Source organism: Mya arenaria, chromosome 16, assembly GCF_026914265.1.
Source record: "Mya arenaria isolate MELC-2E11 chromosome 16, ASM2691426v1".
NCBI lineage: Eukaryota > Metazoa > Mollusca > Bivalvia > Myida > Myidae > Mya > Mya arenaria.
In genome coordinates, this window is record NC_069137.1 from 51,346,774 (window position 1) to 51,372,692 (window position 25,919).

At 35.8% G+C, this 25,919-nt stretch overlaps 1 protein-coding gene across 1 annotated transcript; it reads right to left on the reverse strand.

Moving 5' to 3' along the window:
• Nucleotides 1-4,828: 4,828 nt before the first annotated feature.
• On the reverse strand, nucleotides 4,829-24,406 carry LOC128221920 (methylcytosine dioxygenase TET-like). The gene is made up of 3 exons (XM_052930605.1): nucleotides 23,963-24,406; nucleotides 13,786-13,929; nucleotides 4,829-12,479 (listed from the first exon to the last, which is right to left on the reverse strand). The coding sequence occupies exons 1-3, from the start codon at nucleotides 24,080-24,082 to the stop codon at nucleotides 8,145-8,147; spliced, it is 4,599 nt and encodes a 1,532-aa protein (XP_052786565.1). The 5' UTR covers nucleotides 24,083-24,406; the 3' UTR covers nucleotides 4,829-8,144.
• Nucleotides 24,407-25,919: the final 1,513 nt, after the last annotated feature.

Genomic DNA, 25,919 nt, shown 5'->3' on the forward strand with positions numbered 1-25,919 from the left:
TTTTATGACATTCTATTTTAATGCAAACTATTTTTCAAGAGTATATATACATCCTTAGCAACAAGTTTCCGTGTAATAAGGATTTTTTTAACAAATGTAACGAAGGAATATTTATCAGATTTGTTGAAATTGTGTTTGTATTTTTTTACAGAAATGACTTCTTACAATATGTATATGTTTTTATTACAAAAATGTCTTTATGATTAATTACTATAATCATATTTTTGTTATGTTACATGCATGTTGCTTTTTTATGAATTACAATCAATGAATAAAATAATACCATAAATGTGTTTCAGTGCTTATAAAATGTAAAATAACTGATAAAGGCACCAGACGTATTGTGTATAATGTGACAATAAAGATGCCTACGTCATCAAAACGGTAGATCACGTACGTCATTATCTTGTGCACTAAGAGGTATGCAATTTTGTGACTAATGTCTTTGGCGGGATTCGTATGCATATCACGTGGTATACAATATACAAGGGTAGTTATTTTTAAGAAGTTCAAGTCAGAAATATAATAGCATATTTATCACACACATTACTTGACCAGAAGATGAGTGATATTTGTCAATTTAGTTATTTAAAATATAATATGAATGCTGTTTGCAGAAAAGTTTCGGCTAACGCTGTGCATAATTCGACCACTGTAAGCAAGGCAATTTAGAGCCTTCACAGACTTTAAATACAAAAAAAAATGTTCAACAATGAAAAGACCGATCAGATGTTTAATTATTATATTCAATATAAATTCAAAGAAATAGTGAACAACAAACCCCAGCATCAGGCCTTTTAAATAAGGAACAAGGAATGAGGAACCAGCGGATCCGTGATCTAGTGGTAACACACTTGACTTTCAATCCAGGGGGCGCAAGTTCGATTCCCCGTCGCACCAGTAAAATACTAATCGTCTTCCGCGAGGGACGTTAAATGGGGGTCCCGTGTGACAGTGGTATACACTGGTGCACGTTAAAGAACCAGGGTAGCTCTAACCAGGGTTACATTTTGACTGCGCACTATGTTCCAAAAAACTAAAATGACTAACAATCTTAACGGAGCACTCGCCGAATGGGCAAGGCCCGAGTGCGAGTATAAATAAGCTTACACATCCACCCAGGAACTAGCTTGATGTTGCTGTTTGTGTATAAAAGCATCCTTCAGTGAGGGATTAAATACATTCTAGTAGACATGAGTTAAATAGATTGCAATTCATTTAACTGATATATTTTGGTTCACGAAGGAACATGAAGCCAATTCATTATTTTTTCGAAAATGAATTAGGAACCAACTAATTACTCATAGCGCGCATTCCAATCTAATTGATACTGACCATAAAATATCTTCAGATTTGATTGAATATTTATATAAAAAGCTATAGAAACAAGTGCAGTAGTCGAAAGTTTAAACCTAAACTCCGTTTAATGACACAGGGTCAACGCCAAAGACATAGAACACAAAAACAAACCATCACATACCAGAAACATGGAACAACAGAACAAAGATACACAAGCTATACACTACAAATATAATATATAAAACACCAGTGGCGTTTATCAAGGATTGCTAGGTACCGCTTTGGAACGGTCAGTAAAATGTAAATTGAAATGATGTTAACTTGGCGTCTGTTTTCAATTGATTTCGTTTTTTTTAGTTCGAAGGATATTCGACAACACATTTATTATTGCATTATTTTGTTATAATGTGTATTCCTCCTGGCATGTATAATGATACTTTCGTTAGAAGACAATACTGACCTTACTAAGGCGAGCTACCGCAGATGGCTGTCTTTAAATGATTAGACACTCTTACTCCCCAAATAAGATTTACCACAATTATTTCAATTTGATTGATATAACAAAAAGGATAAATAACATCGAACACAATGGTTCTTAACCTCATGAGACTACAGTAGATCGCAGATAATCTTTTAACACTCACCACTCATTTAAATGTTTTTGCGTTTTCAGATATTGTATACACGGTCACAATCTTGTTATCAGTAATTGATATTTTCAATAAATGCATTTTTTAGAATGTAGTTCAATCCATGACAATTGAACGTGTTCCGCCCATATATATGTCTTTCAAAGAGAATATCACTGAAGCCGGTGATAGGGTCGTTGACAGTGCTGAACATTTCATTGCTCTCAATAGACTGAAGCTGCTATATTCATTTTTTTGATGCAATTGCTACCTTCAAAGATGCTCTTCTCCGGAATGTATATCCTCTACTGTCTAGTAAGCCTGTCTCACCATTGTGTTTGACAAATCATTTACATATTTACTCGACTGATAATATTTACATATAATGATATCACTAGCGGATCCAAAAGGGAGCCCCCCCCCCCCTTAGAATCGTGAAAGTTTACATTTTATGTCACTATCGGAGGTTTGTGGAAGACAGGTTTGAGGGAGGGGCTTATTGATTTGATTATGAATATTGAATTGATTAGGTGTATTTATTTTTGTGTTTATAACGATGAGCTGTATATGCTTAAGTTAAATAAACATTCTGTTCTGTTCTGTTCTGTCAAAAAGTGTGCCCCTAAGTTATTATCCAAGCTGACCTATCCTTGCCTTGATCCGCCCCTGCTATCTACTAAGTATGTATTATAGTGCAATATGCTGATCGGCGTATCGTGATTACCTGAAGTAACACATTAACTAGAGGATGTATATATAACAGTAACGTGGGGTTAAATTGGAACCTATATCATTTTAAAAAGCATATCGCAATAATTACCGCCCCGATTGCAAAGTGTTACAGTGTGTGTATACCACGTAATAAATGACGTCATATATGCTACTTCGAAGACAACATTTTGCTTAAAATGATGCCTTAAAATAAAGATAACGTTTCTTTTACTACAGCATTTTAAAGAAAACAAATGGCAGTCTATGTCGCTTTAAAAGCCCCGCCTCCGTTTTATTACCGAAGTTTGATATATTGATGAGTTTCATCAAACACTTCGACTAACCTATTTCCAAAATAATGTTTAGACAGTGCTCGGTCAGACGGCTGTATTGTGAAAAGGTCTGTCGAAGTGTTCTAAGAAACTAAACCCTCAATCAAACTCTGGTAAAGACCGAAGGCGGAGCTCCGTAAGCGGCGTAGACTGCACTTTGTTTCATTAAAAATGGTTAAGAAATAGGTAAGTTATCTTTGTTTAAAGTCTTCATTCGCAGCAAAATATTGCCTTCCGACGTAGCATTTATGACGCAATTTATCACATGGTAAACACACATTGTGTTAGAGGTTGCTTTGGGGGGGGGGGGGGGGGGGGGGGGAGGTAGTGGGGTCAAACTTTGACCGCGTAATGACTAAAATCATGAATTGAAACGATCAGAGGGGTACGCCCGGGCGTACAAATCAATTCTGATGCCCTAAAAATGACAAATGCTCAAATATCGAAATCAGAAGAAATATATATATATATATCGTATATGTATGTAAAATGTGTTTACTATGTTTACTTTGTTAACTTGTACTATACTGCTCAATGTTAGAGCACTTTATAAGCTGTTAATATATTTACATATCTTCTATATAGGAGGAAATAAAGATTTGATTAATTGATTGATTGAATCATTCATAAAGAACAAGCTATGTAGCCCTTAGCCGAGCGAATCTGTAGTCTTACCTGACCTAGCTTCTCTCCTGGCTTCAATAACGATCTTAAAGGCCTAGTTTAAGCCTTCTATAAGTGCCCCCCCCCCCAAAAAAAACCCCCAAAAAAACCCCGTGTATTTGTACTCTGTTAATGGATCTTAATCTTATTGCCTTATTGTCTTATCAGATCTCCAATCTGAGTATCCTGCTATGCAGTTTGGGTTGTTTTATTATTAAAATGGACCCTAAATGGATCTGAGGCAATAAACGAATACATAGGAAATTGGCCCCTACTGTGACACCAGTGCAATTAGCAGGAGATGCACAGCCGGGGATTTATTTATTTTTTATATAATTATGTTGCTAAATATTCATGTGATTTGAACTTTATTCACTATTGCAAATGCACTCAAAGATGAGAAATAAAAACAATCAATATGTTGCCATTTTATACAGATTTAAGGTAATTTAAGTAATGACTTAGATCCTCAATTGAAACGATCAGAGGGGTGTACCAAGGCATACTCCGGTACGCCCGGGCGTACAAATCAGTTCTGGTGCCCCAAAAATGACAAGTGCTAAAATCTCGAAATCAGGAGAAATCATCATCGAAGGTTAATGGTATCAGGTTAACGTGTGTCGTAATATCACTGTATGTTGGCGTTCAAAACCTAGAAATTGCCTATAAATGGTTCTTTCGTTGGTGTATTCTTCAAAATGATGGGACACCCCTTCCTCTCGCAACCCGTATAGCAAATATATGAAGAACAATCTGATGTAAAACCTCCTCTCTCAAGTGTACCAGCGTACAGTTCAAAATGCTTCAGGACACCCTGGCACCAAGCCCCGTGTCCCGTACAAGAACGGACCTGCATACAGTCGAACACCTTTGGCTCGAACTACCAGGCATCGGCGAAAATAACTCGAGCCTAGGAAAATTCGAGCCAATCGTTAATGTTTACATTAAATAGAAACAAATCGGTCCTTTACATCCAGTTCGAGCCATAGAGAAAATCGAACCAGACGTGTTCGAGCCAACGGGGTTAGACTGTATTTAATTTGGTCTAGCTACGCTCCTGGCGCTTCCAAATCCCGAATGTGACTCGGTAACTGCACAGTTACCATAACCGCTGAACGCACGCGATTAACAAAAAAGATTGACGTGCTTTTCTAAAATAATGACAAACATATTGAACGTTAAACCGGAGTTTATTAGAACACAAACTGCATAACTTAAATGGGGAAAAGACGCGTCAATTAAATGTCTAAATATAACAAGTAAAAGATGAATCATCGACTTTTCCATGTAAGTGCATATCATATCATTACAAACATATAAGATCTGTCAAAATGAAGAAAAAACACAATAATATTAATAGTTTTATACAGGTGCATTTTCTCGTTTATCTAATTTCAATGAAAAAACTTTCGACAAATATTGCTATAATATTTCAATCTCAATTATCCGTCGTTATGAATATCAATGAAAACAGTTTTAACGATATTTGAGATTAACAAAAAAAAGCATTTACATGATATCTAATACATTAAACGTTTGTCTATGTCTTTACAGAATGTATGGCCATTTCTTATTATGACAATAGAAAAACAAAAACGCTTTATTAAGAGCGCCGCCTACTGGTCACCGTTCTGACGTGAGAACCAATGTCATCATAATTATATACTAAATCGATGGACAAATATTTTAGACGAATAACTTTTGATAAAAAATGACACAAATAACTTAACACAATATAGACAAATACCTTTGGACTAATAACTTGAGTCAAATAACCTTAGTCAAATAACTTTAAACAAATAACTTTAGACAAATAACTTTAGACAAATAACTTTAGACACAACACTTTAGACATATAACTTTAGACAAATAACTGTAGACACACCACTTTAGACAAATAACTTTAAACAAATAACTTTAGACAAATAACTTTAGACAAATAACTTTAGACACAACACTTTAGACATATAACTTTAGACAAATAACTGTAGACACACCACTTTAGACAAATACCTTTAAACAAATAACTTTAGACAAATAACTTTAGACAAATAACTTTAGACAAATAACCTTAGACACAACACTTTAGACAAATGACTATAGACAAATAACTTCAGACAAATAACTTTAGACACAACACTTCTGACAAATAACATGAGATAAATAACCTTCGATAAATCAGTTAACACAATCAAATTCACATACAAAACCATAGACAAATCCGTTAGGACAAACACATTTAGACAAATAACTTAAGACAATTTCACACATATAGACTTAGAGAAACGATCTCAGACAAATAACATGAGACAAAAAATATTAGACAAATAAACTGTGACAAACCAGTTTAGACAAACACATTTAGACAAATAACTTAAGACAATTTCACACATATAGACTTCGAGAAATAATCTCAGAAAAATAATATGAGACAAATACTATTAGACGAACAACCTAAGACAACATTAGAAAATAAAAAAAGTCATTTTGTCATTGTGAACGCTGAAAACGACCAAACATACTAGTATGGTATATATATATATATATATGGCATGGTGTTACATCGTTCAAGAAGAAACAAACTCTAACTCAGACAAAAAGGAAAAACGTTGATAAAATCCAGGAGTGCGTAATTTAAAACTTTTCATTCCATATGACGTCAAAAACTGACCTGTTGCTGTATTCATGTTAACAATAAAAAAAACCAGCAGATTTTATCAAAATATAGAATTATTTTTTTTAACAATTAGTACAATTTGATAAAAGAACCTTTTTGAAAATCTGTATCAAAAAGGTTATAATGCACGAAACTTCGGAAAAAGTAAGACATCACTTTTCTTCTTCATATGGACTCATTGTCGCTTATGACGTCACTTATTTTAAACAGATGTTTAACCGCGATTGAAGTACACGCCTCAGCAATAACACATAAATACGAAACAGGAAAATATATGTGATGAACACATTAAATTTATTGCGTACTTTTCACACATTTCATGATTTAATATGCAATATTGTGCATTTATAACATTAGATAACAAAACTTGAACATTGATAGATTGTATGAATTGTTAATTTTTAAAGGGACTTATTCACGTCTTATCCGGTCAGACATCAAAAATAATAATTGCTTGTAAAATGTGTACTGGTATTAAGTGACCCTCCAATAATAATATTAACGAAATTAATTTAACCATGGTGTAATATTGTTTAATATCTCTGATACAGATTACATTCAATATTAATTCTCTGTTATTTGAAATATGGTTATAATGTTAACATGGTAATAATGTTAACATCAATAGGATGCATATATGTGCATTTTAGATTTTAACATTGAGATTGTCACTATACTAAACTATTTTATAGACCTTTATGTTATTTTACATGGCCTACATTTTTAACAACATCAAAATGACTCTACTATTGCCATAGGATAATGTAAAGGAAGGTATAATATCGAAATTTTATATGATCATTTAGCAATGTTATAAATTTATTTCTTTAATAACATAATGTTTATACATAGAAGCTCTCGGTGAAAACTTTCAGAATATTCAAACTTTACATTTTGTAACTTGAAAATGAAACTTTACCAGTAACAATGATATGCATTTATAGATTGATAGATGGGTCACCTTAAACGACTTTCCGCTTGTTGCTTTTTTACCATAATTTTTGTGAATTAGTCCCTTTAACGCAAAAAAGTTGCAACAAAATTGATTGCCATGTGACAAAAGCAATCAATCAGTATAATTGAATTTAATTAATCTTGAAATTATAGCTTTTCGAGAAATTTGATTTAATTGGCAATTACGATGAAAGAAGAACATATTCGTGAACTTTGTCAATGTGGTTATATTTATCAAACAAAAACAAAGCGCAAACTCATCGAAATGCATTTCCCTTCTTAGTTTTAAGAACGAAACATGTTTTTTATTCATATTAAAATATTCGAAGTATAAGACTTTTCTTAATTTTAAGATAAGAATTCAAGTGTTTTGATTGGACAGTAAAAACAGGTTGCATATGATGCATATCTAAGGTTAAGGATAATAATTATATTGAATACTGTCCCTGGTTAAGTTGCATAGTCAACGGAACATTCAAGTTTTAACCAACACCTAGTGAACTTATCGCTTTTATAATCGCGATTGAGACATAACAAATGTATTAATAAATACGAGCACAGGCAGCGTAATCAACAATAAATTAACTACAACATAAATACTAGAAATGATCACGCCCTCTATGGCATATTTGTAGACTATTACTGACGTCATAAATGCATGAGACCGGAAATGATGAAACGCTCAACCAAAAGGTTATACAAAACGAAGTTTTTCATAATGAGGCTTTAAGCTAAACCAATCAGAACTTTCGAAACAAAATCTTCACTTCGAATCCAAAAAGAAGAAACATTTCCCAATGTTTAATTCGTTTCCAAGAGTTGATATCATTCCCTGATAATGACGTCATTAAGACCAATACGCAGTCGATTTCATATCATTTAATCATTAGCCTCGTTTCCTCCACCCTCTCCTCCACCTTCTTCCCCGCTAGATGGACTTCTCCAGTTAAACCTCATACCCGCACCAAACTGACCCGGAAATGGCATCATCATCGGCATTGGCATCATCATATTGGGCATCCCCATCATTGGCATCGATCCCGACCACATCTGTGAAGGCATGGCGGGTTGGGCAGGTTGTTCCGGTTTACTGGTCGGCTGTGTTTCCGGATTGATTAAACTACTGAAACGTTCGTTCCTACTCCATTTCGCTCTCAAGCGTCGTCGTTGCCAGTTTCGTCCCGACGGGGTGGGGTCGGGTTTGGGAGCCGGAAGCTGCCATTCTGTGCCTCCCCAGTCCGGAAGTCTTGCCGCTGCAGTAGTGGGTTCAGTTTTAGCGGGTGTCGCCTTCGGGCTAACCGCCATTTCTGACAATCGTTGCTGCGCCTCGGAACCCCAGGCCACATTGTTGATATTCGCAACGTGCTTCTTTTGGGCACTCGAACTATGCTGGTCTAACGGGTTCAATTTGAAGTCCAACATTGGAGATGGAGTCGACGGTGGAAAACCCCATGGAAACCAATGCATCGTCGTGGACGGCGGCGCAGGCGTTGTGGTCCCGTCCTCCGCCTCGTACTCTTCTTCTTCCGGGGGCTCATCAGTTGTCACTTCCGGTTTAGGCGTTGATGTCGGACGCATTTGCTGCCAAGGATTCTGACCACCCCACGGGTGCAGCTGCTGATTTGCTCTCGCTTGCTGACGATATTTCAAACCGGAAGTGATATTACACCCGCACGTGCAGACGGTCTCTACGCATGCGTTCTTGATGCACATTCCAAGGCACCAGGCGCTCATTGAAGCCATCGTCGAAAACATGTCTTTGCCTTCACAGGTAAATTCCGGAGACCTAGGCGTACATGGTGCTGGTGTTGTTGATGCTAATGTCGTTTGAAGAGTCGTCGTTGTGGCTGGAGTTGTCGTTGTGGCTGGAGTTGTCGTTAATGCATCCTGTCCGCTAAGCAAATTTCGCAAACTTGCTAACAAATCTACAGTTCCAGGTTCCACAACACCAACCGATTGTAAAGACTGCTGAAAACTTTTGAATAAATCAGTTCTATCAGAGCTCACAGGTAATGGGACTTGTGTAGTTGTCGTTGTCGGTGTCGGTGTTGTCGTCGGGGAAGGTTGATGTGTTGTCGGCGCTAGCAGTAGCTTCAAACTCTGTAAAAGATCATATACACCATTACCGCCATTAGCTCCTGTCCTAATTCCATTTTGTGATGACGTCACACTTGCGGGCACTGGTTTGATGTTAACGTTTGATGACGTTGTGATATCATTAGCACCGATTGGCTTAATGTCAACAACACCGATCGGTGCCCCGGCAATATTGCCTAAATTGGAAAAAGCTGTATTCGTATTCGCAACTGGCTGAATGTCATTTTTTGGAGACTGGATGCTGAAAGGTTTAAACTGTGGTGCCAGATCTACTCTTGGTGATAGCGCATTTGGAATTTTCTTAATCTTCAGCCCCCCGATGTCGTTGCTTGACATGAACTGAGCTGCGTTTATACCAACATCATGCAGAGTTGGCAATTGTGGTAAACTTTGAATGGCTTCAACCGGGGATACGTTGAGTGGTCCAGAGTTATTATCAGTTCTTGAAACAACAAGAGGTTGTGTTTGAATCTGATGATGTTGTTGTTGATGATGATGCTGTTGTTGCTGCTGTTGTTGTTGTTGTTGTTGTTTTCCGTGTTGTTGTCGTTGTTGTTGGTTTTGCTGTTGTTGTTGTTGTTGATTTTGTTGTTGTCGATGTTGTTGTTGTTGTAGTTTTTGTTGTTGTTGTTGTTGGCGTTGGGAGTGCTCTACTTGTATCTGCTGTTGTTTTTGTTGTTTTTGTTGTTGTCGGTATTGCTGTTTTTGCTTTTGTTGCTGCTGCTGCTGCATTTGCTGTTGCCCGTGAGGTTGATTTTGTTCATGACCTTGTTGATATTGTTGATGGTTGTTGCGTTGAATAACAACAGGTGCGCTATTGCCAGTACCGATTTGTGAATTTTGTGGTTGTCTATGAACATCACGGGAACTAACTCCAGAAGAGATTTTCTGCGGAACCATAGATTGCTTATTGCTTTCTAATACAGCTGGAATGTTAAGTTGACTTTTTGGTGTTTGAATAGCATTTCCTCGCAGACCAGCGATCTGTTTGATCGACGAAGATCTGGTTATAACATTGACAGGTTTAGAGTTGACGCCAGATTGTGACTCACCAGCGTTCACATTCGGTATCCGATTAGAGGGCCTCCTTCTTATAATGTAGACAGTGTGTCTTGTCTGGGAAGGAGAACCAAACCGACCTCTTGGAGCTTGTTGTTTCATAAGGGCTGGTCGAACTACATCAATGTTTGCTGATGTTAGATTGTGTTGGGGTATTCTTGGAGCTGTGTCTTTAGCATGGAAATTCGTTTGCGGTCTTTGTTTTGGATTCCAAAGTAGATTTGGTCGAGAATTTTCTGTAACCATTCCAAGAGTTGGTCGAAAGGTGGTTTGAACACTTGGTGAAGAAGATGGATCAATATTATTTAGTGCAGGAATATATTTATCAGCTGACGCAGAATTTGCTGTTGGCTTTAAATTCAGTAGTTGCGCGTTATGGTCAACTATGGATGGCGGAGGTGCCGCCTTATTTCCGATAGCTGCGCTACTTGGTGTTAACAATGAGATTATTCTCTGAGCTAACGATTGAACAAGACTTGATACTGTTGTACTTGGTGGCGTAGGTAGTGAAGTCGTGGTAGAGGCTTGTGTCGTCGTTGTTGTTGGAGCAAGGGTAGTTGTCGTCGTCGTTGGTGCCGTTGTGGTGGTGGTGGTAGTTGTGGTGGTTGTGGTAGTGGGCGGTAAATCCTCCCATTCAATCTCTTCCTCTTCCCCACCACCTCCGTTATTACCGTTGCTACCCTCGCTTACGGGAGTGCTTACATTAGCCACCCCTTTCGAAAGTTCAGCAACTAGCACGTCAACTAAAGTTGTTGGATCAGGGTTTTGAAGGGCGTTAGCAATTTTGTTTGCAAGCGTAGGTTCAGTAGCTTTCTGTGCCGGTGGAGTGGGATCCGGCGGATCGGGCGGGGAGTCAGGCGATTCCCCGCCGAAAAACAACCCGGGATAAAAGTGGTTGGCACCAAGTAAGCGATTCATGGCCGGGTATGTTGGAAACCCTATGCTTGGAAGACCGTTTGGTTGATAAATTGTATTCACCGACGACGCAACGTTGTGCGTGTAAACAGCATTTGGATTAATTCCTAGCACTGAACCTAGAATGCCTGTATTCGTATTTTGTGAAGTAGCGCCATTTGGGATTTGTACAGACGTCTGTGCGGGAGAATCCGACGGAAGGCCAAGTGCTTGAAATATTGCCCTCGTTAATGACGTCATCGGTGTGCCTTGTGACGCGGTACTTGCAGCCAATTGCTGTACGGGCACCTGCTGGACTGCTTGCGTTGGAATTGGCGTTCCTGATGGTTGCACATGCGTATTGATGTTTCCTGTCACTACTTCGGCCCTTCCGGTCGGTTGAACATCTGGGATAACGGATGGTACGAAAGTTTGGCGAAATGATGTCTCAGTAGGACCGGGATCGTTCACATGTGCACGAGGACTTGAAACTTGACTGTGTTGACGTAAATGGTTGTTTGTTTGAACATTTGCATTGGAATTGTTCGTATGTACTTGCACACTATTCGGATTCATCCTATTTCGGACATTTATATGTAAGTTACTATAATCGACATTCTGAACAATATGTCTGGGGTAGGGTTTAAAATGGTTATAGCGACTAACTATAGGAATATATTGCGCTGTTTGGACACTTGGTCTTATAGCGGGAACTGGCCTAAAATTTGATACTGGTTTTGAGGTAAACGCTTCTAAATGTCTATTTTCACGTGTTAAATCCCTTGAAATATCACGAGTGGGTAAAGTCGCGCGTCTGATATTTTCATTCCCGCCTACTCCTGTCTGACGTCTGTCAAAGTCACTTATGAAGTCACGATGGGATGTCACATCACGCATTGATTGTATATCACGTGTTCTTTCACGTGGTAATCTGCTAGAGCGAGAACTGTCTATGAACCTGTCTCTGGTATCCCCTCGAAAACGTTCATCGCGAAAATAAGGATCGCGATAATCCAGATTATTTATTCTGGTACTACTTTCTCGTCTACCGCTTGGAATATTCCTGCGCGCACTACGTCCTCTAAGGTGATCTCTTCTTGAAAGACCATCTCTAAATATAGCCCTTTCCCTTTCCCGCCTTAAGGGTATGTCTCTCCGTCTGCCCTGAAATATAATTTTTTCAATTTAGATCGCGTTCATTACCCGTTTAAAAATCGTATTATTTTTTTATTTTTATCCATAAAAAAGGCAATTATTTACATAGAATTAAAATGCAAAATTAGGGAAAGTGCAGGTCTCCTGATCCCGAACAGCCATGCGTTCATTAAATGCGTTTCCGGCGAACGTTTGCTGTTTGGTTCCCCGCTTGCAGTGTATGTACTGCATTGCAATAGGGTAACCAATCAAAACAGTTTGCTTATTATATTAAGTAAACGCTAGCCCAACTAAACGTTTTGCAGTCTCAAGTTCGAGTCAACACTCAGGGTTGTTCAGAAACGTCTTAATTATTCAAGCCAAGTCATTGCCTATGTTTTATCAATGCAAAAGCCATGCATCCGTTCATCAATACAATGCAATGCAAATTCCTGTGTATGTTTTATTCAAGTAAAAAGCAAAAAAGGAACGGATTTAAACCGATAACCTGTGTCGTGTAGCCGCGGCACACTTTTACGCTCTGTTTCATTGAAGACAATAACGTTAGCATGAATAATTTATCAGGCAGTTTCATTTCTGTATTGAGTAACATGTATGTATGTATGACGTCATTGTTAATCGTATAGGTTTAAAAGCAAAACATTTTAACATGCGACTTCATTGTTTGCAAAGATTTTCTCCGCTATCTCATTATTATTTATAAAAACAATATCTTATCAATCAATTTGCTCATGTGATAAATGTAGCATTAGCGGAAAAAAGTACCGGGGTTGCAGACGATGAGGAAGAACGTGACTTTCCTGTAACGCGAGTATGCAGGTAACACACTTGAAATTGAAAATAAATATGATAAACGTGCTGAAGATAAGAGTGGTGAACTCCAGGAGCGGTATTCAATATGCAATTTAAGTTAATCTGATGGTCATTCATAATTGACTTAATTACTCTATTGGTCAGTTATTAATAAAATGTAATCCGACTAGCTACATTGTTCTTTTGAATACCAGCCCTGGTATAGGTGTAACGATCACCCGCCTCTCTCCGAGGATGTTTTTAGATCAATCACGATCTCCTAGCCTCTCAGACATGAATTATGTAATAGAAAGACGACATGAAGTAAATTCATGATGATTAAGAAGGGACGGGTAAGCGTTGTAACCTAGCCTTCCTTAATCATTAAGATATTACTTCAAGTCATCTTACTGATTTAAAATGCAGTCTCATTGGCTTATACATTGTCAACGCAAAACTTTGCGATTGTGTATCGGATGATTGGCAGTAGGCGGACCTTTAAACACGCAAATATAATATTTACCGAATCAGGTAATCGTTCCCGAGTCACGTCGGCCCTGTTTCGCAAATCATCTCTGGTATCGAATCTCCTGTTGCTAGGGAACGGATCTCGACCTCGACCTCGAGCTGACCTTTGTGCGTCATGTGGCGGGAAGTTGCGCGGGTCCTGAAAATAATTAATACGTTATAGTTCATAGCCAATCAGCGTCAAGTATTATAGAACCTTTGTTCGTCATCCGGCGGAATAATATTGCAGTTTCTGAAAAAAATCAAGTTTATCGCTTGATAAACAGCCAATCAACTCTATGTAGTAAGTTTTCTGTGCCCTTTGGTTCGTTTATTATTCTGTTTGCTTCATTTACTGTATATATCCTCCTGCGAAAGGAAACCGAATTATAAATGGACGGTAAAATGCATTACTCAGAATATAAACACACAGGAAATGCCTTAATTTTATATCTAAACAAATCATAAAAAAAAAAAAAAAATTTAAACAACTTATGCCACTAATAGTATAGATATGATAAATAAAATGGAAGAACTGAAAATAATTCTAGAAAACATGAAACTGAAAGCAAACAAATGACACGAACGTATGCAGCAGAGAAGAAACATTCTCCATATGTTGTTGTGTTTATTTTTTCACTGGGAAATATGTGGCCACGTAGCTATAAAAAAAAAACATATAATAAAAAATATATAAATGCTTTTATTTTTTTATTTAAAAACATATCATATGTTTTTATTTGTTTTGATCATCGAAGTAATAATGCATTGAAATAAAAAATGGTATCAATATTTAGTGTCCCCTTTTAGAAAAAATGATTGTCACAATTATTGGATCTATTGAAGTTAAAAAAAAGTGGGTTACATTTCGTTTGCGAAAAAAACCCACATAGAATTGATCCACTGAAATGTTATCACATCAATGTTAAAGGTTTCATTGCTGATTTCAAACGTCTACACATTACATCGGCTGCCAATTATAAAGTGACAGGTCAGCATTACCTATGAATATTACATTAAAATGTAATGCGTAATTATACATTTATACAATTGACACTTTTATTGAATCCTTTTTCCTCAGAAGGCTGTCTTCAGAATAGCAATTAGAATTCCATCGTAAGGCAAAGTCGAAATTCATTTTGACCGAAGATATCAACAGTCTGTGACTAGTTTGTGAATTTCTACGGAATCCTGTCAGGAACATCGCGTCTTGTCCCTCGGCTTTTAAAATGCCAAGGAAAACAAAACTTTTGTTTATGATTTTTTTGGAGAAAAAAAGAAGATACGAGACTATTCTAGAAATCTCACGTGGATTGTTCCTTTGTCATAGTTGTGTCATAGTAACCAATACTAGATGGAACAAGTCCCTATGTTTCAAGCGAACCACCCAGGAGGTAATATTTATTGCACATTCACACTACATGACGTACATAAACGTTGCCATGCATAAACACATAAGCCATAATGCTGCCATCATAGGGCACAGGAAGACCTTTATAAACTAAACACAGGGACTTGTTCCAGGTTCTGGTTACTATGTCACACAATTCTAAGGGGCGACGGACGAAACCACGATGTTCAACATTCCACAGAGTTTAGGATACATCAACAACAATAATAGGTTTAAGCGAAGATAGAACCACATGTGAATTTTCTTTAGATCCTCCAGGTATACGTGACTTTGTTGTTCACGGAAGCACTTCATTTCAAAGATATATCTTCGTAAAGAGTTTACTTTTTAATTATGGAAGTAAATGTATGATTCAATATATGCTGGTTTGATTTCCAAATGGGACTATATAAAAGAAATAAATAAATAGTGCTCTAGTTATATTATCATTTATGACATAGTTCTGCCATTTCGTTCAAAGAAATCCTACATTTAGGAATAAAGTGACCGTTTCATTTTTTAACTTAATAATTTCCGAACATCAAGTTCTTAATGCATGTACATACATTACTAAGTTTTACGACTGTGCTCGCATTGAGAGCCCTTATTCATCAAGCCCACATGTATTTAGAAACAGTACCTAAAGGTGATAGTAAATTTGACTAATGGGAGGGATCGATCATGTTTTGACACAAGATTGAATAAAGCTACGGAAACTGTATGAATAAAAAGGTGAACACATTTGACTATTCTTGATAGCAAAGACACACTGACACACTTACATGTACAACGTCTAGATAGATGTACAAAAAATCGTATTAATGTTCCATTGTTGCATACTTCATTAATTTCCAGCAATCGGAATGACTGTTAAAATGCAATGGTTAAAAACTGTATATACCATCTTATTAAATTAAATGCATCGTTATGTTTAACTCATTTGACATTAATGATCTAAACAAACAAAAAAGCATATGATTATTGTACAGACAAAAAATATTAACCTTAAAAATGGGGATTTTAATTCTAAGCTACGTGGCCTCATATTTCCCATTTGATAAACGTCAAAGTTCCGCTTTCTTATCTTTTCAAAATTGTACGTTTTTGCTTCTTTTTTTAAAACATTATATTCAAATGAGTAAAATAGAGTAATGCACTAAAATTAATATGACTGCATATACAGTTTTTATCTGTCGCAAATTAGATGACGCCAGCCATTCAGATTGCAGGTTTTAGTTAAGTGAGTTACAATGACATAAAATTGTTTTCCTTATTCCATAGAAAATTAGTTATCGATGTTCTCATCATTGCGTGCACCCGTCCGATACTCCCTGCCCCAATATTGTTTTTATATATCAAAAAATTGATTCCTGATTATTTGTTTTTACAAAAATTGACACACTGACAGAACTAAGATCCTTCCATCCTCCGTAGTTTTTTTTTTTTTGAAAACATCAATGTGAGACCCTTTTATGAAAAATAATTCGTTATCCCGTTTACATACATACGCCAATCCTTATTCAACATTTCGCTTTTAATTTTCGATTTCTGGTGTTGAGTTTATAAAGGTCTGCCTGCGCCCTATAATGGGTGCATAATGGCTTGCCCCTGTCACATCCCCATGTGTGACTTAAACAATTATTTGAATCCAAAGGGGGTCTATTTTAAGTATTTTAGTTGAAGTTTATGTAGGTTTAGATTGTCCTTCAGTTTTGCAGTAATTAATGTTGTATTTCTGTTTCAAAATATACATATTACAAGATATTGTGTTATTCAGTCAAACGCCTCGCAAATATCCAACGATAGTGCTATTGTGATAGTGGCCTACATTCCAATTTATCCCCATATATTATTTTAAGTTAATGCTGTCGATTAATAACAAAATATGCATAAACATTACTTGCTTTGTCTCATAATTGTATAAATTAAGTATCTTATTTTGCATAAGTTTTATTTTTGCAAATAAATATTTGACAGTGCACGTATTTATGGTTTGTACTAGCCACGCATGTTTCAATCATTAATTAATTGATCATTGCAAGTACAATCTTTATTGTAATGGACCAACGGATTAATAAACATACAATTAAGATAACACGCACCGAGTCATTAATAACACGGACAGGAATTTGAAATGCATATGTTGGTGCATGTGTTTTATTAAGATGAACGGTTTACTAAGTAAACGCACTCATAATTTAAAAAGCACATGCTTGAAAAGAATGATATACAACTGGTAAAAGTACAAATTCCGAATATCATACAATTCATTAAGAATAATTCTTAATAAATATGCAACACAGAAACCACATAATGAACCATTTACAACACATAAAAAAGTGAGATCATAAAATGATATTATGGATTTTTTTTCACAAAATTTTACGTTGTTTTAATTTACTCTAAAATGGCGTATCTCTGCAATTCGCTCCAACCCTAGCCCCAAATGTAAACAGAATCTTAAGCTGAAATTGTACACTTTCCTTAAATTCAACCATTTCTTTAACTGATTTATTTGAAAGGTAGAAAGAGGTGTATTTAATGTATATTCTGCAATTAAAATAAGTTATCTTGAGTTTTTAAAAATGATAACACGAACAACAAGAATGTTTTTATTCAAGGAATATAACAATACCAACTTTAACAGTTAAGATGAAATGTGTTTAACCTTTTTTAAGAAGATTCCGAAGCACAGTCAGAGAAAAACCACAACACAGACACATATCAACAGGCGAGATAGAATATAAGAATCTTCCATGGCCAAGAGTGTAAGATTCCCAACCCGAGCGTAGAGTGTTTTGCAATAACTGTTTTATGATCCCATTTAAAAAGAGAAATGATTAATTAGGATTTTGAATATTGCCACAAGACAAGGTTCCCATAATGCTACAGACGACGGTTTTCAACAAGGGATGTAATTTTGTGATGACATTAAAAAAATAGTTCCATACGGGTACTTGTTTTATCTTTGTCCGTAGGCAAATTTCTAGCATGGACAAATTTTTGGATCTACTTATCTGAGGTGGGAGATATGTTTTTTTAACAAAAAATATAAAAAGGGATATGCATACATAAAAGGGGAGCTTGTCTAACGGAGCATCTTAGTAAGGCCCTTCAGAGGCTGACAAGCTTTTTGGATTCAATGTTTGACAAATTGCACCGAAATAAACGCATCACATATTCAGACAAACTGAGTTATCAAAATCACACTATCGCAACAAGCAGACGATAGGTTTACACCAACGGATTTTAGATCAAATAGATGAAGTCATAACAACGTTTTCTATGTTACGCGTGTTATTTTACATTTTACGATAGAAATGTCATTTTTATAAGATATTTGACAGCCGACAACGAGTGTGGCTTAACACACGCTATAACAACCACGGGACAAATCATTTAGCACCCATTAAGACATATTGACGTTCTTAACGCACGTTAAGAGACAATATTATGACATTTCGAGCTTTAAACCAGTCTTTTTTGTCGTCTGTCCAAAATCGCCACTATTCGGCCACGGTGAATTTCGGTAATGTCCGTTAGTTATGAAAATACAAAATAAACAGCAATCGTACATTTTCGGCAAATTCCGGACAACTTCGTAAATTGCACAAATGGTTACTTTGCACTTATTTCTTTTTCTTGTCCGCGCATTTCCTGTATACCGAGTTGAAATATTATGACACTACGTTATTTAATGACTGTCTGTGTTTATCTTTTTCCTACGTAGCATTAGTCAGCATATTTTCTGGTATGAGAAGTGATTGTTAGCCCACTAAGTTAGTAGTTTACGCAATAGTCTATTGACCACTAAAAACTTGAGCTTAATGGTTATGCGACGCAGTAAATACTAACAACATTTTACCATTACTTAAAGACATAAGGTTTAGGTCAGGAAGAAACTAATCGCGTGACGTATGCCACAAAACAAAAACGACGTATTGTAATAAATAAATGTTGGAGAAAGATCTTGAAAAGCTTGCTAGAAATGTATCAAGAATTGTAAGAAATAAATGTTGAAGTAAGACCTTAGACGGCCAGCGAAATAGGTATTACTATTGTACTGGTACGGACACTGAAGTTGAGTATGTACGCACACTATTAAAGAAACTAGACACCAGCTGGTCCTAATATCGGCAAATAAAGAAACTCCTCAAAACAAGCATAGTATTGTCAATACGACCTAGTTTGAGGCCTAAAATAAATCACTTTACATGATTAAAATAATATTTCGTCGCTCAGCAGAGGTTACCCGTTTGAAAATAACGCATACTGGTTTGTATGTTTATAGTATCATATACGCATGTGAAAATCATATGATTAGTACAGATACTTATACCAACGCGTTTTTTAATATACTGGTATTTACGTAGTAGACAAAGCCAGTAAATTCCGAATTGAAAAATACGGTAAAACTGCGAAAAATACATGTGTCGTAAGCGATGTGATATATCAGTAAGTAAGATTCAATCCGTTGTACACAACGATATTAACTTTATGTTAGTTTTTGACTATTTTCTTTTTTTCTTGCACTGGTATCTTCTGGTGTCCAGTCCCTTTAATACTGACACCAAAAGTGCACATCATGGTGCAAGTCATGCTCGTACTTTAACAATCATGATACTACTTTAAACAATAAAACCTTATAGTGTCGTTCATCACGAACTCTATTAAACACACACTATGTAATCATCATTGTCAGGTTAAAGTCAAAACAACTCGTACGAGTTTTGATTTACTGGAAAGAAAGACCGCAAAATACTGATTTAACAACATCATAAATGACTTTAACACGGAAATTAAAATAAGTAAGCCAGTGGCTTAACAAAGTGAATTATTGAATGCATTAATCTATATAAAAATCATGAAAATATTGTAAAGACTGATTTTAGTACTTGATTAAGACTTATGATCTTTGAAATGATCATTAACCTGATGTTTGTTTACCTTAATAATTTATTGCATACATTTCTACTTGGATATAATAGACCGGACCATAATGTCAAAAACAAAGAGCCACCTAGGATTTTGTTTTGAGGTTGTTTTTTTACGAAGTTCCATACCTAGGTTAAGCACATATGAGTAGGTCGTACTCAGGTCAGTGGTCAACATTTAATTTTGTCAAATTATTATTATTATTATTATTTACAAAACTTATATAGCGCCCTTTTCATATACACGTTCAAATGAGAAGGCAATATTTCTCAATTTTTCCTATACCTTTATTTCAGTAAATTTTTAGTCAGCCGTTATTGATTTAAATAAGATGAAGCGATATATATAAACTGTGACTGGCCAATTTAGTAGGTATTTTACACAATAAAATGTAGACCACTTAAAAGTGTAAATTTGTTTGTGTGTAACTACCAAAACTAAGGTTATGCGTCGAAAGTACCCAATGAAGATACGTGTAGCCTTTAACCATTACTTTAAACAATGGAGATCGTTTGGTATAGACTGTCCTACCATTGTACATAATTCGTTTGAAAGAACATCTCTTCCTTAACCAATTTGTTTATTCGAACAATACCTTGGTGGTTTCAATGTCAATTATCAATGTTTAACGGATCAGTAAACTATTAACTGCGGAATTGAGCTGCCACGAAAATACGAAGGTTCAAATTAGCTTTTCTTCAGAATCCGATGGTCCGGGTTTAAAATAGAAACACAGCAATGTTCCTTCAGTAAATACTGACCCTCTATTTATAGTGACCAAGCGCAGCAATGGTAATGCCATCGTATCACCTTGGTTTGTTATATACATTTCATAGAGATGTTTGGATTTGACTACATAAAAATAAACTGTCAATGTCCCTTTAAATACGATATATTCTGGCGTGAACCGCTGCAGTTCTAAAAAGCCTTTGCGAAGAACATTTATGATTTGGTTCCCCGCTTGCCGTGTATGCACTGGGATGCAACAGGAATTAAAAAATAAACCACATGCTAATGACCTTAACCGATCTCGTGATAGCTGTTGATACTGTACAATGTTCTTATTGTCTTGTCCAACATACAGTTGAAAAAACATCAGTCAGAAAAATAAGTCAACGTAATTCTGTGGTTTATCATTTTACCGAATAAAATAAAAACTACGATATAATGTTACATTAATAATGATAAAAACCGATACTGTTAAACTCATAGTTTTAAAACCATTTGAGTTATATCAAATTCTCTGACAAGTGAGATATTGAAAAGGACCAATCCTACGTTTGACAGATACCTCCATCACTCATATGTTTCTATAAAGAACCTTAAGGTGTGTCGACAGTTTAAAGGCAAAGAGCGGTCTTAAATGACATTAAATACAGGAGTAGATAGAACCGTTTGGCATTTATTTAATTGTATGTTTGATTTCCTAGTGTAGATCTTTAAAGGTATTCATAGTTAATACACATGATTCAAAACCTGGCAGAGGCCACTTACAACAACAACAAATATATGATGTAAAAATATCATCATGATCATAATGTTGATTATCATGCTGATGATCATACTGCTGCTGCTGTTTTTGCTGCTGCTGCTGACATTACTGATGCTGGTAATTGTGGTGATTATGACGACAACGACGACGACGACAATGATGATAATGATGATGATGATGATGATGATGATGATGATGATGATGATGATGATGATGATGATGATGATGATGATGGTGATGATGAGCTATCCGAGTAGTGATCATAAAACAGTAGTCCGAAATCATGTGCACGAATATACCATATGAAACAAGAGCTCTATTCGTTTCGGTAAGCTCTATGAATAAGGATCTCTATGTGGAGTTGTCAAGCGGCAACGATATTGACAAAATTATATGAAAAATTCATGTTTCCCTCCATCAAAACATAGCGTTCAAGAGTTCAACTAACAAACTCCTACTTCCATTCGAACCTACCTTAAATGTTTTATATTCAAATGTTAGTCAAGGAAATGCATCGCGCGTTTTATAGCCATTGGCTTTTTTATGTTTTTTAAATTAGCAATGATTTATGTTTTTATGTTGATAAATGAGTATCATTTGACACACTGTCCAACTTAGGATGAATGATATTTGCAGGCCACTTACTAAAGACATATAACCTGTTTGCTTCGTTCGAAATGAATGTATCAATATGCAGGATTACAAAAGAACACTGTATGTTTATACTGTCGTTGAGGTTAAATATTCGTCTTTAAAACAATAGTTTAAAAAACACAATGAATGGTAGTAATAAATGCCTTAAAATTGCAGCCTGATGTTTTGCACATGCGTTGGGGAACTTGTCTACAGCTGTATCATTTGCAAAATGATAGACGGGATGATGATGATGATGATGATGATGATGATGATGATGATGATGATGATGATGATAGTAGTGTTTCGTAGAAGCAGGATAACAAAGCATAACGTTTTAGTAGAAGCAGGATAACAAAGCATAACGTTTTCGTAGAAGCAGGATTACAAAGCATAACGTTTTCGTAGAAGCAGGATAACAAAGCATAACGTTTTCGTAGAAGCAGGATTACAAAGCATAACGTTTTCGTAGAAGCAGGATAACAAAGCATAACGTATTCGTTGGAACAAAATTTCAAAGCATCAGGTTTTCGTAAAAGCGAGTTTAGGTAGTAATATCCAATTACAACTAAACATAAAACAAATATAAGTGTACATATATAATTAAGACAGTAGACGGCATATTTCAGCAGTTTCACAATAAAAACATTTACTCCATCAAATAGTGTTAATACAATTATCAGAATGCCTTTAAAAGGGATATTTTAGGTAACCGACCCACAAATATGTGACTTATACATGCCTGCTGACTCCATATTGTTTTGGTATCACTAGAAAGGGTTTTGTGAGCAAGGAAATACAATGTAGATAAGCACCGAAAATAATAAAACAAACAAGTTTTTGTGGCTTTCTCAGATTGCAAATTATTTCTTCGTTACGTTCGATGGAATGAAAAGCTAATATACAAACTGTTATAACTTTATGTAAAAAGAATTTTGTTTTTTTATTTATTGTACACATTACAAACCTTTCAAATGATAACAAAATAATATAAGGTCACAAGGCATCGATATTTAACTTTATATGTAATATTAGATGTCAGAGAACTAGCTCAACGGGATTCCTATAGTGACACTTATATTGAAAATCATTACATACACATGTAAAACAAAAACAAAATTGAGTGATACACCCTCAACTACTCATCAAATAATGCATTTATGGAAAATATTAATTACTATTAACAATATTATAATCGTGTATTTAATAGCTGAGAACGCAAAATTATTAAATGATTGGTGAATGCTAAAAGATTTACTGCGATCTACTATGGTCTCGGAAGGTAGAAATACCGTGTTTTATACACATTTCTTTTAAATTTAATTCTGTATCCTTTAAAAGCATCATTGTTTTCGACATTTGTTCATCCTTTTCGGTATATTAAAACAATTGTATTAAATGTATTAAATCTTATTTGGGAGTAATAGTGCATCTTTAACATGCGGATAACACAGCATCCTGCTTCTGGAAGGCTAACGGAAGGTCTGTAAAATGTCTTTAAGGACAAAGTACATGTGTATAAGGAAATCGACTTCATTATTCTTATCATTGTAGTTATATAAATGTATACGTTTTCATCCAAACCTAAAACAATGAGTTTCCCTGATATCAGTTTTGGGATCGAAAAAACAGGTTTGTCAACAGTAGTTTATACGTTTCAAAATGAGTATGAGCTTCTGGTCTCAAAGAATCAACACATTGAACACGCATAAAAAAGGCCGTTCATGGTAGCAAGTGACTTACCCTCGGGTTAAATCTCTGTCCGTCCGTCTGTGCCACCAGGAAAGTTAAACATATCACAGCAAATACACTCCAATGTTGAAGTAAAAATCGTTTGAACGTTATACAGTGGAAGCCCATCATCTGTTGGTATCAAACAATATATGTCCAAATTTCAATCGGGTAATATCTCGTTCTAACATTAGGTATATGAATTAGTCCTTAATGTACCCACGAGGTATATTTCTCGTACGTAAACTCCAATTCTATATTAGTATAGCGTGTGCATGTAGGTAACGAAAACTGTGTTTAAAATCCAGGTGAACTCCTTTTTCTATTATAAAAAAACACCACTCGCTCGGAACGTAAAGGAACTAAGCGATAAACAATTATACAATTTTCACTTATACGCTCAAACGTTCGCGGCTAAATCGACCATCTAGATGTTTCACCGTCATTCTAAGCCTGTACTCGTAACGTTGCCTGATGACGTTATTACGTTATGTTCACGTTCACTTTTTACGGCTAACTTGATTGACAGATGAAATTGACAAGCGCCTGCATAATTTGAAGTGATATTTTCCACACAGCAAAGCGTTTGCCCACAATGATCGGTACATTTGTTATAGACTTCAAACCAGAATGGGGCAAAAAACATCTGAATGACACGGGGCTGTCAATTATTTAGCTGTCTGGTTTTGCATAATTATCATAATTAAACCGAAGATAAATAGTTCCTTAAAACATGTACTTAATTCATATGAATATATTAATAATTAATACATGTCAGAAAAGTATTTGTAACCAATTATAAGATTGGAGTGTATTACAAAATTATGAGTGAAAAATAATTTAACGCACTTTCAGAAAGGGGAGGGAATATACATGTAACCGTTCGATTAGACCTTAAAGCTGCACTCTCACAAATAGACAGTTTTGACCTTTTTATTTATTGTTTTTGTCTCAGAATCAGCCCACTTTAGTATCAGTGCCTTCAATTCAGTCATACTTATATAAGATTACAGGCAATAGTACAGATCTCAATTTCTGGGTAAACTGCCGCAACTTCATTTTTCTTGAAACGTTAGTATCGCCTTTAGCCATAAAATATCAATTTTTAAACGTAAATATGAAAACTGCGATCTGCTCTTCTGTCAACAGTTTTATATCACTGTTTTCCAGACATTTTCGCAACAATTGGCTCATTTCAAAGACAGAAATAAAAAAGTTGTCAAAACTATCACTCTGTGGGAGTGCAGCTTTAAAATAATGCTATTGGAGGTATTAATTCGTGATCAGGAGATTGTGATTTATGCGAACATTTATAAAATCAGCATGTCGTGTGAACGTACATCAAGATTTCAAATCACATTAAACAATTAACTTTCATAATAACTGTATAATCGTAACACGATCGAATATAAATGGCACAGTTGGCTGTGTGATAAGGCAACTATGAATTAATTGCTCGACTTTCATCCCCGCCCGCCCCCGCTTTTTTTCGCCGCCTTCTGAATTGTATTGACTTGAATAAAAATGTTTAACTAGGGTCTGTATTTGTGTAACGGTCCGGTGTTGTCCGGGAATGTCCGGTACTATCCGGGAATGTCCGGCACTATCCGGGAATGTCCGGGAATGTCCGGCACTATCCGGGGATGTCCGGGAATGTCCGGCACTATCCGGGAATGTCCGGCACTATCCGGGAATGTCCGGCATTATCCGGGAACGGCGTTTATTCATACCTACGGTGTCGATGTGTAAAATTCTCATTTAAAAAAATGGAGAATTGTTACGATCGTGTCCGTGGTACGTTTAGAAACACAAGTATATGGTCTCTTATGCAATAAGAAAGAGCTTGAACACATATTCAACGGTGAAACAGTCATATAAGAAAAAGAAAAAATAGAAGTCCCCCCCCCCACATCCATTCAAAAAATGATTGAAAATCTAGGAATTAATTTATATTGCCCTAATATTTATT